This window comes from Lepidothrix coronata, unplaced genomic scaffold, assembly GCF_001604755.1.
Source record: "Lepidothrix coronata isolate B3197 unplaced genomic scaffold, Lepidothrix_coronata-1.0 Scaffold54, whole genome shotgun sequence".
Taxonomy (NCBI): domain Eukaryota; kingdom Metazoa; phylum Chordata; class Aves; order Passeriformes; family Pipridae; genus Lepidothrix; species Lepidothrix coronata.
The window spans coordinates 1,336,820-1,354,497 of record NW_016690234.1 but is presented as its reverse complement, the minus strand read 5'-3'; the positions used below and the strand labels follow the sequence as shown (position 1 = coordinate 1,354,497).

The following is a 17,678-nucleotide window of genomic DNA, read 5'->3' as shown; positions in this document are numbered from 1 at the left end:
CTTTGCAATAATTAATGCACGCTATTCCTTTGCAGCTGAAATATTCATCAGGAGTGTTGACTAAAAAAATTTTTAGAGCTGATTGCCCTGCACCCCGTGTGTCGGCTGATGGTGCTCCAGTCCCAGCCCGCAGTACCCGCCTGGCGTGGGGACTCGTGGTGACACGGTTGGCAGAGTGATCTCTGCTCTGGGAGAACAATTATAATAAATTACAGCTTCTTCAAGAACCATCAATAAATAAGGTTGCACAGAAGGCATCAGAAATCCAGCTTGACTCCTGACACAATGGCACTGCTAACACACAGTAAAGGGGGGAATGAGGAGGTCAGAGCTGTGGGTATCATGGAATCAGAGAATCATAAAATCACTGAGGTTGAAAGAGACCTGCAAGACCATCGAAATCAACCTGTGATTAATCCCCACCTTGTCATCCAGCCCAAAGCACTGAGTGCCATGTCCACTCCTTCCCTGGATGCCTCCAGGGATGGGGACTCCATCACCTCCCTGGGCAGCCCCTTCCAATGCCTGACAACCCTTTCCAGGAAGAAATTCCTCCTGATGTCCAACCTGAACCTCCCCTGGCACAACTTGAGGCCATTTACTCTTGTCCTGTCACTGGTTGACTGGGAGAAGACACTGACCTCCCACCTTGCTACAACCTCCTGTCAGGGAGTTGTTGTAGTTGGTAGTTAATGATTCTATGATCCTATGACACAGTTCCCATGTAAATAAGCTAAATCCCACCCATTTGCAAAGTTTAATACCCCAGAAAACATGAAGCAGTGGTATTTTATGCTTAGGAGCAAGGAACCCCAAACATCCCCCATTATTTGGCTGACTCACTTTGGCCAACACCTGCAAAGCCCATTCCTGAGCCCAGCATTTGGAAGTACATCCAGTCTGCACTCTAGGCTGCCACCCCCAATTCCCAACCCCCCCAGAAGCTGGGGAACCCTGTGGGCCAAACCACAGCTGCTGTACCCCTCTCCCCTCTGCCAGGTGCTGTGGGATGCCACCCTGTACCTGTTCTGAACCAGCCATCAGGCGTGAAGGCATCTGCAGTTTCTTTGGGTCGGTTCCAGTACTCCCGGAAGACAGTGGGTCCTTTCACGAGCAGCTCCCCTTCTTGTCCCTCCAGACCTGGCGTGACCTAGGACAGGCACACAGTGAGTGCATCTCTCCATCACCTGTCCCCCAGCACCACATTTTGGGAAGCAGGGCGGTGACCGAAACACAGGACCCACACCATGTGCTCTTCCAGCCTTTACCAACCTCCACCACACCCTGCCCACTTGCAGGACCTCTTCCCTCAGGTGGCTCAACCAGGTGCTTTTGATACTCCAAAGCACTGGAAAGAGACACCTGTGTCATATGAAAACAAGGACTGCTAACCTGGTACTGCAGTCCAGGTAGAGCAATGCCTTCCAGCTGCTGGGAGAGAGCTCTCACATGCAAATATAAAGGAAATAACCTTGGGAAACAGATGGTCCTTTCTGACCCCTTAAACACTTCCAGGGATAGGGCAGCCATAGCTTCTCTGGGCAACCTGTGCCAGGGCTTCACCACCTTCTCAGGGAAGAATTCCTTCCCAATTATCACATCTAACCCTGCCCTCTGGCAGTGGGAAGCCATTCCCCCTTGTCCTGTCACTTCAAGCCCTTGTCCGAAGTCCCTCTCCAGCTCTCTTGGAGCCCCTTTAGGCATTGGAAGGGGCTCTGGAGCCTTCTCTTCTCCAAGCTGAACAACCCCAGCTCTCGCGCTCCCATGACATGCTCTCATGCCTGTGCCACCCTGCTCCCTGCTCTGTTGACAGACAAAACCCTTCACTTTCCAAAACTGTCAATCTAACAGTTATTTTTTTCCTGAGGAGGTGGCAGGAAACACCATCTGATTTGTGCTTGAAGACACACAGCTCTTCTTAGGTTCACTGGAAGGCAACAGTTGTAGCGACAACATGGTCCCCTGCAAACCTGCCCAGGCAGGTTTTCTATGGCAACAAAACAAATATCCTGCTGTTATGGAAACTGGGAATTGCAGGAAGGTCACAGACTTGCCTGCCATGGCACCATGTCTCATCTCCTGCACATACATCACTTGGCAATTAGAAGGATGCAACAGGCCAAGGGAGCAGGAACTGGACAAGCACAAATGTCGGAGCACTTGTGGGACCGTGTTAAACTCAAACTTTTTGCAGGGAAGATCATGGAATCATGGAATGGTTTGGGTGGGAAATGACCTTAAAGCTCATCTTGTTCCACCCCCTGCCATAGGCAGGGACGCCTTCCACTAAACCAGGTTGCTCCAAGCCCTGTCTAACCTGGCCTGGAACACTTCCAGGGATGGGGCAGCCACAGCTTCTCTGGGCAACCCGTGCCAGCACCTTACCACCCTCACAGGGAACGATTTCTTCCCAATATCCCAATGTAAACCCACTCTGTCAGTTCAAAGCCATTACCACGGTGTGCAAAGCCACTCATGGGATGGAAGGCACTGAGGGATGTGCTTGCTCCATGTGTCTGTGGAGAACAGCTCAGTAACGGGAATTCTCTGCCACTTTCCGAGCCACTTTGCACTTGAGCTGCTGCAACACGGACAAGATACATCTGGGACCCCGAAAATCAGCAGTGCCAGAAACAGGGCCACGAGGGAAACAGTAATAGCAGCACTGGCGCATCAGGCAGTCCCAGGGCAGGGCAGGATCTGTGGCTCTCTGCAGCCTTTGATGGAAACAAAGCCTCTCTAATGGGAAACGCCCAGAAAACTGCTTTTTAAGGCATAATATTTAAGTAATTTCTTCCTGATGTCCTGTCCTGGAGGATGGCGTGACATGAGGATCTCTGCACACGTAACTCGGGCTCCCAGAGCCCTGGCTGGGCATCAACTCCCTGCCTGGAAGATGCTGCAGGAGAGAAAGGTTGTTAATTCCAATGAGGAACTGAGTGACAGCAAGGTGAGGGTGGTGCTGGGTGAGTTCTCCCCAGGGGTTCTGAAAAAGGGAGCCTGAAGTCCAGACTATCCATGAGCAGGACAGCACAGAAAAACCTGAAGTCAAAGAGAGCCCAGGAGAAAAATCTGCACCTGCAGCAGCAAAAGGGACAAGGATGCACAGAGGGCACAAAAAGGGCACAAAGGGCTCAAGAAAGGGTATGAAGGGCATAACAGGCATGAAGCTTCCATGGGCAAGCATGGCAGGGCTGTGGTGGGTGATGCAGAGGGACCAGCAAGGCTGGTTTCAGGGCTGGTAGAGGCTGTGTGGAATTTTATGATGCAGCTCTGTCTTCTCACTCTTTTCCTGCTGGTCCAGCTGTGGCATCACAAAACAAGCACTTCTCCGAGCAGTGTCCTAGTTTTTGGACTGCTTCCAACTCTCCCAAAAGGGCTGGGGAGGGGGTGACAGAGGTAAGAACATGCAAACGGTTCCCTGAGCTTCACCTACAGATCCTGACATGCTTTGGCTTCTTCTTGGCAGCGCTGAACACAAGAACAGGTGGAAATCTGGCTGCTACAAAGCCCTTCAGCCCCATCCTACCCAGGCACCACACGGTGCAGGATAACCAGATACCTGCACAGCTGAGCTGCCCAAGGGACCAATCCTGCCCCATGTTTACCTGCACTCTGTGATGTCTGCTATGAATCAAGCCTTGAACCAGCTCCAAATTTCTTGTCATATCAACTCAAATTTTGGCAGTGGCTCAACCCACATCTTATCTCGAGCAGAGCCCCTTGGCAGCAGGAACCTCCCTGTTGTGTAATTTAATGATGTTTTGGCTGGCTTGCAAACAGTAAAACAGAAAGGCCGTGACGTTATCTTAATAGGATTTTGCTTGCTGAACTCAGAATGTCACTGGCACCGCTCCCCAGCGTGGCAGAGGGGACGCGAACCAGCTCACAAACAGTGTAAATTAAAATTCAAGGTTCAAGGCATTTATCTCCTACAACCCCTCGTGTCTGATCCCTGCTAAAACCCCACTACCAGGCTCTGGGAGCGGGGTTGGAAACACATGGCTGGGGTGGTTGTTTCCTTTCTCCCTCAAATCTCAGCGGCTCCCGGTGTCGAGGCACCAGTTCAACGGCACAAGCAGCTGCTGGAAGCATCAGATTTCTGATGGCACAGATCTCCCCCTCTCCCAGTACCATATTTTAATGCATTCGAGCAACTTTAACACCCAGGCACAGTGTGGCCCTAGAGGTTGTTGTCTGAGAGCTTCCTGCTCTAAACCCAGCCGGAGAATAGAGCCGGCCCAGCCGGCACACGAGATAAGATTCCATTTTCCACGCATGAAAATAAAAGGTTGTAATAAATCCTTTGAAGGACTAAATCTGGGTGATTATAAAATGCATATTTTCCCCGTTCCCATTTTATCTCTTTATTAGGAGGGCGGTTTGTAAAGAGCTGGGAATCCCCGCTTGGCAAACGGCCCTGGGATTTGTTCAAAGTGCCCATTTGTTTTCTTGCGGTCTCTGCCCCACATTCCTCCGGGAACTGCGGGAGAGGAGCTTGTAATGGACTTTAATGGAATTAGGGGCTTTTATGGAGGGAGGCTCAGAGCAGCAAGTCCTTCTCTGGGAAGCAGGGGAGGCACGGCAGATTCCTAAGCAGAAACATGTGGGAGACGCAGTGAGAAAGCTGGAAGGTGAGGTTTGTTGGGAAGGTAGGAACGTGTTATTGGGCTGACAACTGGGAGGAAGACAGACAGGCTTTTAGGAAAAAACCCAAATATCTTCAGGTTGCAAACAGCAGGTTTCAGGGGGCACATGTAATTTCTACCAGATGCTTCCTTCCCCCTGCCCCTCCAAATCACATTATCATGGAATGGGCTGGGTTGGAAGGGACCTTAAAGCTATTCTAGATCCAACTCCCCTGCTATGGGCAGGGACACCTTCTACTATATCACATTGCTCCAAGCCCCATGCAACCTGGTCTTGGACACTTCCAGGGATGGAGCAGCCACAGCTTCTCTGGGCAACCTGTGCCAGGGCCTCGCCACCCTCACAGGGTAGAATTTCTTCCCAGTATCCCATTTAACCCTGCCCTCTGGCAGTGGGAAGCCATTCCTCCTTGTCCTGTCACTCCAGGCCCTTGTCCAAAGTCCCTCTCCAGCTCTCTTGGAGCCCCTTTAGGCACTGGAAGGGGCTCTCAGGTCTTCCCAGAGCCTTCTCTTCTCCTGGTGAACATCCCCAGCAGAGCAGAGGGATTCCAGCCCTTGGAGCATCTCCATGGCCTCCTCTGGACTTGTTCCAGCAGTTCCATGTCCTTCTGATGTTGGGCTCCAGAGCTGGAGGCAGCACTGCAGGTGGGATTTCACCTGAGCAGGGCAGAGGGGCAGAGTCCCCCCCTCATCTGCTGCCCACGCTGTGGGATCAGCTGAGGGCAGGGAGGGGAGGTGGGCTTCTGGGTCCCACTACACACTGTTGAGCTTCTCTTCCACCAACACCCCCAAATCCTTCTCCCCAGAGCTGCTCTCAATCCATTCCTTACCCAGCCTGTGTTTGTGCTTGGGTTTGCCCCAATCCACATGCAGGGCCCTGCACTTGGCCTTGCTGAACTTCTTTCCTGGGTGAGCACCATAGGCTGTGGTTCAGAGCACCATCTCTCAAAGAAGGGACCTTAAAAGGAACTTTGTGACTCCATGAAGGAAAAGCATTTAGACTTGGGAGGAAGGAAAAGTTTCTACAGCCCTGCCTACTCTGCCACAGCCTGAATGCACTGCTCAGCTTGGAATTGCTTGGCATTTTTCCCCATCTTGTAAATAAATGATTACTGTGATCAAAATAATTAAGCAACCGAGCCCTTAAGTGACTAATAAAGACAATAATTTATATGTGTGAGGTTTATGGAAATGATGGAGTCCTTTTAGCAGTTCTCCCAGAGAAGTAACTATTTTCTGGTGTTTGCTGTTATTTTTTTAACGTACTAGAGCACAGAAAATGATATAACAAAGTCTGAAGGACTGACCCAGCTCCCTTCTGTACTCCAGGGTTGGGCTGCAGAGCATGGATGCTCTACCATGCTCCCAACACACCACTGCTGGAGCTTACTTGCCACCAACACCTCCAGACACACCCCTGCCTCTCAAGAGACCTCTCACTCACCCCTTCAAGACTTTGGTGGCCCAGAGCCTTGTCCACCCTCTTGTCAGGGAGTTGGAGAGAGTGAGAAGGGTCCCCCCTGAGCCTCTTTTTCTCCAGGGTAAACACAGCATCCAACAGCTCAGCCCCCACTGACTTGGAGAGAGCAGGGAAGCTCCAGGCTTTCCCCAGACTCTGCTTTTCCAGACCAAGAGATCATGCCACATCCAGAACTGGCATGGTGGGTACTGAGGGAGGTGAGGACATGCCCACCTGCCTCCTAAAAGGAAGCTGGAGACCAATAACCCACTTGACAGTGCCTTTTAATCACTGTCTCCCTGGGCCATATTGGAATGGATGTCCTAGGGCTGCAAGGTTTGCTAGAGCATTACCAAATTCCCAGGCAATCTGAACTCTCCTGCACATTCCTAATTAAAAATTCCCTGCTAAGTTGCATGTTTTTGTCATGGCATTATTGTTCCTCGGAGCTCCATGTCCTGCAGCATCCTCCACAAGCCTAGCAGGAGGTAATTTAGACACAGAACAATTTTCCTCCTGCTGGAAAAAGGCAGATTTTTGTTCCTTGGGGACACAGCTCAGAGAGAGTAAGGAAAAAATAAACCCCCAACCTAAAAACCCCAAGCCCAGGCTGTAATCTATGAGGCCACATTTCACATCTGTTTTTGCAATGTTAACTTTTATAAAAGGGCTGGGAATAACACAATCCATTTACTTTTCATTTTGGAGGGTTATAAATTTAAAAGCAAGGCTGGTGCACAGTGGAGCTGGAACACTGAAACTTATTTTCAAACAACCCAACCCTTTACTTACAGCAAATGTTGCTCCACTGAAAACAAAAGTGATTGTCTATATTTTTAGGCAATACTGATTTTTGAAAGTTACAGAACTGATTAACTCCAGATGATCCCAAAAGCACCACAGAAAACAACCCAAGTTTGGGAAAGGTCAGTCCTCCTCGCAGTTGTTCCACAGACACAAAACTTCTTATCTATATTAACACCATAAATTAAATGTGTAACACTATTCCAGAGATGCCAACAGCTCTCCCTGCTGCTGTTCTCATCCCTCTTGTTTGCAGGCTTCACCAGATAATAAACGAAGTGAGATGTCAGCACATCCTCCCTCTCCCTCCACTTTCCTCGTTAGGGGAAGGCTCCTGATGTGACCTCATGACGCCCATGCTGAGTCTGTGCTCGGGGCAGGCAGAGGACTAGGGAACTATTTAATTAGTGGCCCACCTTTGTTTTGGTTTCCATCAGCCTCCCTTAAAAGTGGAGGTTGTGAGGCTGTGATGAGCTGGGACTGCCCCAGAACCTCTAATTGCTCCTTGTGCTGAGCCACCCCGGTGGCTGGTGCCTCCTCCCCTTGGCTGGAAGAACTCCAGAGAAGTTCTGGAAGAACTCCAGAGAAGTTCTGGAAGACTGCCCCCCTTTCTTCTGCCTCTAGTTCAGCATCTCCCCGCCACATCCAGGGTTCTCCCACAAACATCCCAAGTCTCCCCTCAGCTATGAAGATGAATGGTCTAGTGGAAGGTGTCCCCACCCACAGCACCGGGTGGAACAAGATGAGCTTTAAGGTCCTCCCAACCCAAACCATTCTGGGATTCTATGTAAGCACAAAACAATAAAAAAGAGGTTAATAAAGATTCTGAGGGTGCTGTGACAAAAGTGAGTTCAACACAAGAAACACTTGTGGAAAGAGGGTTCTTCTTGTGGAAAGAGGGTTCTTCTCGATGTACGGATTCAACTTCAATGTGCGAGGAAATATTCTCCTGGGATCGAGTCTGCCTGTGTGAGGAGAAGAGTCTTCAGCTGAGAAATAAGGGGACATGATGCTAAAGTAATCTCTGCCTCCACTTTTATTACCAGGAAGAAATAAAATAGAGCTATGGTCACATATTAAGTAAAAATAATCAGAGGGCAGAGAGAAAGAAGGAAGGAGATATAAATACATCTGAGAATGGAATTACTGACTGAGTTGATCAAGGAACTGGATGTGATCAATGAGAAGCAGCTAAAATGTTTATACAGTAACAAAAGCAGCCTGGGCAACCAAGTGGAGAAACTTGAATTAGTCGGGCAGGACACAAAACAGGCTTCTGAGGAGAAGAGAGGAATATGGGGAAACAAAAATGATAACTGGAACATACACAAGTGCAGTGTCCAGCACTGCGAGGGCTTTGGAAAGAGGTTTTGGAAGAAGCAGAGGCAAATGGAAAATGGGAAAAAATGCAGCATGAGTTTACCAAAGGTGGATTGTGCCAGAAACCCTCAGGCCTGGAGTTGCAGATAGAAGAAAAGCAACAGATCTAACCGAGGCTGCCTTCAACAATGCATTCCCCACACTACCTGATCAGGGGCTGAGGGCAAGATGCTCATGGGAGATAGAACTGGGATGCTGGAGGTAAGGTCCACCATCGAGATACCAGAATATGAGGATGGGATGCAGCAGGGACAAGAGAACAGGTGAAAAACTGGAGGAGAGATGTTATGGAAGTGTAGGAGCACCGAGGACAAAGAACAAACTGGTTTAGGCTGAAGCCTGATCAGAATAGGAAAGGAAAAAGCAGATGTTCCTTTGGTTGTTCCTCTGGGACAGCCAGACAGGATTCCCTCGGCCAGGCAGTCACATCCCCACCAGCATGTCCATCCCTGGCCATTTTCAGAAATGCCAGGCACGGCTGGCATGTGCTTATCTCCATTCTCAGGAGCTATATACAGGAAAAGAGCCTGGTACAATCGCACCAGCTGTTTCAGACTACGTGGATGGATGAGGAGAAATCCCACAGAGATGCATGTACAACAGCACCTCCAAATGGGACCTGCCCCAGAGAGGAGTCAAGTACCCAAATCCACACCACCCACAGGCAGCAGCCATGGGGTGCCCAGTCCTTGGAGGAAGCCTCCAAGACAATCCCGGTAGCTCAGTGGTGACCGAGCACCTCCCCACGGTTCTCCAGAGATCTCGGATGAACATGAGCAAGGTGGAGTCGCTCCCGGTCCACTCCACAGGGACATCAATGCCAAGACCTCCAGTCACAACCACCGTGACGGTGCCAGCTGCCCCCAGCGCCTGCAGCCCTGCCGAGGCGCTGCCAACCAGCAGCAAGCTGGGAGCAGATGGCAGAGACACAGGGGGCACGGGAGGAGGGGCCCGGGAATGCTGGTGGCTTTCGGGAGCAATGGCCACAGCCGAGCCGTTCTGTCCAGGACGACAGCTTGCATATGGATAAACAACGAGATAATTACAACCTTTGGAGGGGGGAGCAAAGCCCATGGCACAGCGTCCTCCTGCTGCCAGCGCCTGCAACCCATCCGTCCCCACAGCTCCCTTCGCAGCCTGGTCACAAGGAAATCACTCGCCATAAAAGCCCTGGCTACAGCTCTGTGCTGGATACAGCTGTGAAACCATTTATCTACTGAGAGACCCCCATTGGCAGGGGCTGGGGTTCGGCTTTCGTGGGAGTGAGCAATTTGGAAGAGATTAAAAAAAAAAAAAAAAGAAATCCAACAAAAATGACAACCCAAAAAAATCCAACAAACAAACAACTAAAGAAGGAGAGAGACAATACCCGACAGCTTGCAGGGTTTCCAGGCCTCTGCCAGCTGGGAAGCTGAGCGTATGAAATATGCATTGCACTGAACAAAGCAAACTCAAACGTTCAGCACTGGAGAGCTGTAACCCTTTCCTGGGCACCGGAGCCACGGGAAGAGCTCCAAAATATAAGGGGAAAAAAAACCAGGGGAAAAAACATTCAGAGCTGTGGGTAAGGATTATTGAGCCTAAATGGTCTGACAGACTCAACGGGGAGTTGCTTAGGGTAGGTGAAAAGTTTAGGAGCTATTTCGGATGCAAGTGGCTCCAGGAGCAAGATCTGGGATGACTCAAAACAGGCAAAGTTGCTGTTCCTGACATCTGCTTCCACACCTCTGCTCCCCAGGGATGTGTTAGAGGAGAAGTACTTCTCCCAGCACTTCCCTCAGCATTCCCAGGGGATCAGGCTCTATGTCCCCACATTCCTGCACAGGGAGGAGGTAGGGACACTGTCAGGGCAGGCACTGTGAGTCCAATGCAACTGTCACCTCCTGCCCACGCTGTCCTGTCACAGGTGTCCCCAGGCTGCTGTGCATCCTTGGCTGGAACAGACAGAACAGTGAGGGGATCTCACCCGGCTGGAGCAGCCTCAGTCTGGGCATGGTTGACAGCCTGATCCATGTGTAGCTTGGGAAACCAGCTCGCAGCTCAAGGTGCAGAAACATCCAGTTGAAAACCTGAACTGGGATGCAATGGAGCACAGGGCTCATGAGATGTGAGGAGACTGAGGGGCTGGAGCACGCGTGTGAAAGGAATCCAGCACTCTAATCAAGGCATGGGAGAAAATGAAGGGAAGAACAGAGATCCAGCAAACTTTCAGCTAAGTAGATTATTGATCTTCAGGGTGTGCCAGGAACCAGCTTTGCAAATTACAGTAGTCCCCTGCTGCCAGCTCAGGCAGTTCCCGGATGGCAGAGCAGAAACACTCCCCACCTCCCTGCTCCTGCCACCCACACGCCTTCCCCAGCACCACCGTGCTCCTGTTTGGATCTCACGTGTCCAAAGGGTGATGGCGCGAAAGGAAAGGGCTCAACGCCCCAGTCTAATGGGAGAGACTGTGTTAGTGGGGAAAAAACAGCTCGAAGAGAGTCTGTTGTCGTGGGAGCAGAAGGCAGGAACCCGAGCCCAACACAAGCAGGGAAGGCAGTGACCTCGCGAGGCTCCACAAACAATTCCCTTGGCAAAGGCAGGCGCGCTCTGCTCACAGTCAGGAGGGTCTGCATGGCACAGCCGAGGTGTGAACGCCTCACAGATTGCCCTGACAATGTGCCTCACCCCCAGTACGGAGATCACCTACTCACAGGAGCCTGGTGGGAAGAGATGGCTTGGAGCCCAACTCCTACCGGGGTGCTCAGCATCCCACTGGATCAGCCCCACAGTGTTCACCCTCACAGAATCACAGAATGCCCTGAGCTGGAAGGGACCAACTCGAGTCCAACTCCTGGTCCTGTGCAAGACATCGCAACAATCCCACTCTGTGCCTGAGAGCGTTGTCCAAATACTTCTTGAGCTCAGACAGGTTTGGTGCTGTGGCCCTGGGGAGCCTGTTCAGTGCCCGACCACCCTCTGAGGGAATATCCAATCTAAACCTCCCCTGACTCACCTCCAGCCATTTCCAACTGTCACCAGTTCCACCACCAGCCCTCCCACCAGGACCTCTCTGCCTTTGCCAGGTCCACACCGTGGACCTCCCAGCCCTCAACCAACGCTCCATAAGGCTCAGAGCCTTCCTGCAAGGGAGTGAGGAAGGATTTGTTCATCCTTCTCATAATATGCAAGGAAAAGGCCACTGGGTTATCCAGTGGCACAGGCAGGGTGACACAAACTGGATCCTCCCATCATAGGGACATCCCCTCCGCTGTGGAGGAGCTCATTTAAACAAAGTCAGGCCTTTGACTCGTGGAGTGTGACGAGCACTCGGACTGTCAGATCCTCCTTGTTTTAAATAAATTCCACTGACGTACTCTCTGCTGACATGAATTATTAACCAAGCATGATGCACACACAGTGCCAGCAGCCGCGTCTCAGGGCAGGGACAGGCAGCAGGTGAGGCTCTGCCCGGGACCTCAGGTGTAAGGCAGTGGAATTATAGCATCCCTGGGAGCAGAGGGGTGTCACCACCTGCCTGCCTGCCTGGCCACGCCATGGAAAGTAACACTGCATGCCCAGGGCATATAAAACCCAAACTTCTGACATCTCCACACATCCGCCTGTGCCAAGACACACTGGGAACAGTGACTGTTTTTCCCACCTTGTGACAATCCCAGGGACAGAGGCAGCTGTCTCTCCTTCTGGAAATGTTGTGGATGTCCTGGAGGTACCCAGCCAGCCACTGTCTCCTAGGGTGGCCTGAAACAGATGGGACCATTTTTCTCCCTTCAGCCTGAAGAAACTCCCAGTTAAGCTGGGACAAGGGGAATGGTGGGTGAGATGGGGACAGCTTTTCAGAGAGGAACCAACCCACTAGCCAACAGCCAGAGGCAAACTACCACCTCCCCACACCCTCCCTGACTGATGACTTGAGAATTCACCACAATGTTCAAAAGATCCCCAAAGGAAACCTTGATGGAAAGCAAACCATCAGCAAGGGGCAGGGAGCCAACATCAGAGCTGGTGGGAGCTCCTGGAAGCTGTTGGGAACTCCTGGGACCAGTGTAAGACATGGGTATGGACCTCAGCCACCTACACTGGGGAGTGTAGGGTGTATGTGAGAAATGGCCGGGATAAAAGGGCAATTCCTCTGTCCCAAAAATAAACTCCAGCAGCCTGAAGCCAGGGAAAAGAGAAGAGTTATGCGAATCTCAGCTCTCTGAAGGCCTGAGGGGATGACGGGCTTCCAACATCAGACAAAGGTCAGCTGGGCTCCCCTTCTCTGGTCACTCAATGCAATGAGAAGGAAGGGGAAGGAGTATTGAGCAGAAAAATAACATCCCATTTTTTTTCCTCTCATAATTCAGTAGAACAACATCCACATTTCATCCTGGAAGTAGCTGCACTCTGGGTATTCTCGTGTCTGAGACCTAATCTGTAAAGAGCCCAGAGATCCCTTAGGGGACAAAAAGCATTATAGGATCATTATTAAAAGGGACATGTTATATTTCATGTCTCAGTTCCACACAAGTGGAAAAAAAAAGGCCAAGAGCTAACTCTGGGATGAGGGGACAAACCTGTGAAACATAACACCCATCCAGGGAAGTGACAAAAATAGGATGTGGTGAGTCTCCTGCTTGGCCCACTGCTCAGCCACACCACAGCAGTGACACAGAGGAAAGAGCAGAAAACCTTTTTTTTAATAGAAGCCATAATCCCTGGCCAGAGTGGCCCCTCTCATCCCTCCCCCGGGCTAGTTTTACATGTCTGGGGTGGGACCCAGCGCTCATACAGCATCAGAACATGGAACACAACCTGCCCCAGCCTGAGCACAACACACCCACGGGGCTGCCTGTGGTCCTGCTGGTTCCTCCACCTGCTAGCACAGAGAATTTAGAGAATAAAAGGTTTTCTTGAGCCTTTCATCAGTGCTTACCCCAGTAGTGTCTCTGCACACCCTGCATAGGCTGGGAGCTCCTTTCAAACCCTCAGCATGTAGGTGGCTGGATGAGAAGCAATTTCCCCAGAGGAATGAGTGAAGCCACGTATTTCAGGTTGAATCTCACGCCTGCCTGTCTCCCACCCACACAGCCACACGGCTGTAATTTCTCTCACACACACATTTATCTGCTCAGCCGAGCCCGGACATCACCTGGGGATTGATCTGACGGAGCAACACGACCTGCACCCACAATGAGGGAATGTGGCAGGAATGCAGACCTTGTTCAGCTATTTGTGTGGTAAAAGAAAGGGTTGAGGCAGCAGGACAGCCTGGACCAGCCCTGGGCTGGGCTGCTTCTGCAGTCAGATATTTAGGATGGGGGTAGATCACGCATCCCCATCCCAGATATCCAACTTCTGATACCAGAACTGCAGGTGTCGACATCATGTGGCAGCTGGAGCTCAGCATGGAGCTGGATTTTCATGGAAACCTGATGGGTTTCCCCCAGTGCTGTTTCAAAATGAATGCAATCCCCAAGGCCACCAATCACAGAATCGCAGAATGGTTTGGGCTGGGAGGGACCTTAAAGCTCATCTCATTCCACAGGCAGGGACATCCCACTAGACCAGGTCTTCTCATTGAAAGAGACTAGATTTAGATATTTGGAAGAATTTCTTCCCTGGGAGGGTGGTGAGGGACAGGAATAGGTTGTCCAGAGAAGCTGTGGCTGCCCCATCCTTGGAAGTGTTCAAGGCCAGGTTGGATGGGGCTTGGAGCAACCTGGTCTAGTGGAAGGTGTCCCTGCTCATGGCAGGGGGGTGGAACCAGATGACCTTGAAAGGTCCCTCCCAACCCAAACCATTCCATGATTCTATGATTCAGTGGTCAGCACTTGTTCAGTCCATAAAGTAGCATGGCTACAGTAACCCAGAAAAAGAATACAAAAACCTTTAAATAGCATAATTGACTGACTCCCTGGGAATTACAGCAGTGGAAGCCTCAGTCCTCGAGGTTTCAGAGGGCTGGGAAGGAGAGAACTTTTCATGAGTGAAGACCTTTTCAGAGTGAAGACCTTTTCAAAGTGAAGCAAACATGGCTGAGTACTACCTGTGTGCTGTTCTCATCCCCCTGAGCATGGACGGTGTAGGAACGAGCCCCACTCTTCAAGGTCTCAGTGGCAATGCGCACTTCCACCCCTGGGAGAGGGGTGCCCACGGAACCTACAGAGGGAAACAAGGTGGGAACAGTGGACAGCCTCTGGGAAATCACAAAATCAAGGATGTGAAAGAGCAGCTGCTCGTCTATCAATGGCATCTGCAGACTGTGCTGGCACTAAAGAACTTCCTAGCAGGGGGTTACCCTTCAGGAAGGCTTCGATCACTTCGTGTGTCTGCATGCAAATGTCACGACGGTGCAATATGCTGTTGTTCGCTGAGCAGGCAGTGCTGGAAATGCCTCAGAAAACAAATGTGTCTCCAGCCCTGAACAGTCTCTCTTGGCCAGTCTTTGAAGACTTCAGCACAGCTTCGTAGCTTAGTAATGAAGCTGTTTCTTTTTTTTTTTTTTTTTAAAAAGCACCATGAAACCTACACAAAGCTGTGAAAAGAAAGAGCACAGTGATTACTCCGGTGGCTCCTCTACAGTCTGAACCTGACAGGGGAGGCAAAGGCTTAACAGTGTGAGAATTGCAAGGGATTATCTCAGTTTTAGGAGACATCAATACACTGTATAGAAAACATCACAGGAGAAAAGCAGGGATCAAAACCACACCATTCTTCCACAGGTTTCAATTTTCAAAGCCAGGGAAGCTGACAGTGTCAGCTATTGAGCTCCAAGATGGTTCTGTGACCAACCTGCAGCATTCCCACCCCCTGGTTTAGTGCTTGCTCTTCCTGGGGAGCACCTGAAAGCTCAGCAGAAAGGGCAGCTTTGTTCCTGTGACCTGTCTGATGGGCTCAGCAGCAACCAGGAGCTGTGGGCATCTGCTGGCTCAGCAGGGCTCGCTCGGCATCTCAGCGGCACAAGACGGCTCTTGTGGCAAAATGAGGCCTGTGACCTTCATCCCCTGTGAGCAGGGAGAGGGACAACAGCTCAGAGAAATCTCTGGCTCACGAGGACTGGAAAATTCGAGAAGGACTTTTCACAAGGGCACAGAGTGACAGGAAAAGGGGGAATGGCCTTAAGCTGAAGGAGGGCAGGGTTAGATGGGATAGTGGGAAGAAATTCTACCCTGTGAGGGTGGTGAGGCCCTGGCACAGGTTGCCCAGAGAAGTTGTGGCTGTCCCATCCCTGCAATTGTTCAAGGGTAGGATGGGACTTGGAGCAACCTGGTCTAGTGGAAGGTGTCCTTGCCCATGGCAGGGGGTGGTACTGGATGGTGGTACCTAAACCATTCTGGGATTCTATGATTCTAGAACTGGTAAGTGTGCTTTTTATTTGAAGAGATGATCAATTTTTCTCCCTGAAGATGATCAATTTTTCTCCAGTTGGTGCTTTCCAAGTCTGCCAGGATCCGCTTCACCTTGAGAAGTCCCTACAGCAGGGTGTGCAGGATCTGGAGCTCAGTGCTGTCTTCCCCTTGTCACCTCTATTTCAGGCATTTGGGTTCAAGTGACACTTTCCTTATCCTGGTCTCATTCTCCTCTTCAAGCCCTGGAGATCTGCTATCCGTGACATCATGATTCTGTTTGCTACACTGGTCAGTTGCCATGGAAATAGATATGTCGTCGTAGCCCAGATTTATGGCATCCCTGCAGGATGAGCCAAGAGCAGATGGGCTATGAGGGAGTGAGATTTTATTGCAGTGAAACTACCCGAACAATTAGCAAATCTGGCAAGAAATAAACAGAAAGCGACGTGGCAGCTCTGTGATCCGTGTCTGCTCTGCTCGGAACTGCCTCCGGCATTCAGGTCAGCCAACACACAGCCAGGTCCTTCCTTCTCTCACCACCAGCATTGCGTGGGCTGCTCCCATCTCCTGGCCAGACACCGCCAAAAGCCTGAGACAGAGGGTTGCAGCAGGGTGAAGAGGGAGCCATGAGCCAGAAGTGCCCTGAGGTGCCACGTTGAGGTATTTATGGAATCAGAGAATCACAGAATATTTGAGTTGGAAGGGGCCTACAAGGATTATCAAGTCCAACTCCTGGCTCTGCATAGGCCAGCCCCAAAAATCACACCATATGTATTTAAAACCTGCTACGAGAGACTCCAAGAGACCTCAAAGCAGACAACAAGTCATGGAAAACATGATCAGTGTTGCATGGAAGCTTGTTGAAGCCACCTTCTAGACTTCTATGGGAACGGTTTCTCCGGGGTGAAAAATGCCTTGGGTGAACAGACTTCTACCTGCTCACAAAATGTGGCACCCGACAGTGGGCAGACACCATAAAGTCTGTCCTGGAAAGCTCACGGAGGGAGCATAAACCAGAGAAGGAATTGCCATGGGCTCTCATAGACTTGGGATTTTTCAAATCAAGATCAGCTGGATGCCTTCCTTGGAAGATCCTTCTTCCCAGGATGAAAGCTGCTGACCTCAGCATGGAAATGTCATGGAGGACTCAAGCAGCAGGACTCAAGGATTAGTGCCCACTTCTAGTCTCAGTCTTTGAGAAGGAAACACCAAAGCTCAGTACAGTGCTGGCAAATCTAAGCCACGGAGAAGTGACGTGTTACCCACACAGTGTTTTCAGATCACAGTTACAAATACAGCTCCACCAATTTGCTTCCTACTTGGCTAAAGCAAAAATCTGCATGTAAAACAACTCCCTGGTGGAGAGCTGCTTCCTTATATTGGGTCTGGAAAAGGTTTTCTGGTGTTAAGGAAAAATGACAAACTTGGAATTCAACATCTGTAAAGGCTAAAAAGCTCATATCATTGATTAGAACTACACAAACCTGACAGTACTAATAAAATTCATGTAAAAACAATGACTAGAGCTTTCCAGGCCCATCCACCACATCAAAATACACACTGTGCCAACTCCAACAGGTCAAGAGAAGGTTGAGCCCATTCCCAAAGGAACAGCATTGGATGTCCTGGCTTCAGACCACAATCGGGGGTGATCAGCAGGGTGTCAACACTTAGCACTGGCTTCCTTTTGTCCCTAGACATAATCCTGAGTGGAAACTGGGGAGAAATCCCTGCTCCTTCCCCTCTTGCTCCCTCCAACTCTCTCCAATTTGCAGGCTCCTGACTGTTAGGAGCTGCTGGCACCATGCCCGTGGTGTCGGCACAGGTGGCACCAGCCGGGCTGCGGGCAGGAAGGAGCGACGCTACTATTCTTTCAGCGGTTCTCCTCTGTTTAAAAAAGTTGTCAGCTCTTCCCAGATAAATTTAATTGGCCCCGTGGTCTGTGTCCTTCGGTATCTGGGTACCTCGGTGCTGTTATGTGCCGAGGTGTCCTGGGAGAATTGAAACAGGCCAACGATAAGGCACTCAACGATCTCACTGTCAACAATACAC

The 17,678-nt window shown here is 50.7% G+C and overlaps 1 protein-coding gene across 3 annotated transcripts in view; it reads right to left on the bottom strand.

Annotated features, from left to right (window-relative positions):
* The window catches only part of ACSF3 (acyl-CoA synthetase family member 3), a 56,974-nt gene that overhangs the window by 21,441 nt on the left and 17,855 nt on the right, over window positions 1-17,678 (bottom strand). For all 3 annotated transcript variants that reach the window (XM_017816285.1, XM_017816286.1, XM_017816284.1), the window contains exons 6-7: window positions 14,324-14,436; window positions 1,024-1,150 (exon numbers count right to left, since the gene is read on the bottom strand). In XM_017816285.1, the coding sequence (XP_017671774.1) occupies window positions 1,024-1,150; window positions 14,324-14,436 (240 nt within the window). The remainder of the gene's footprint in view (window positions 1-1,023; window positions 1,151-14,323; window positions 14,437-17,678) is intronic.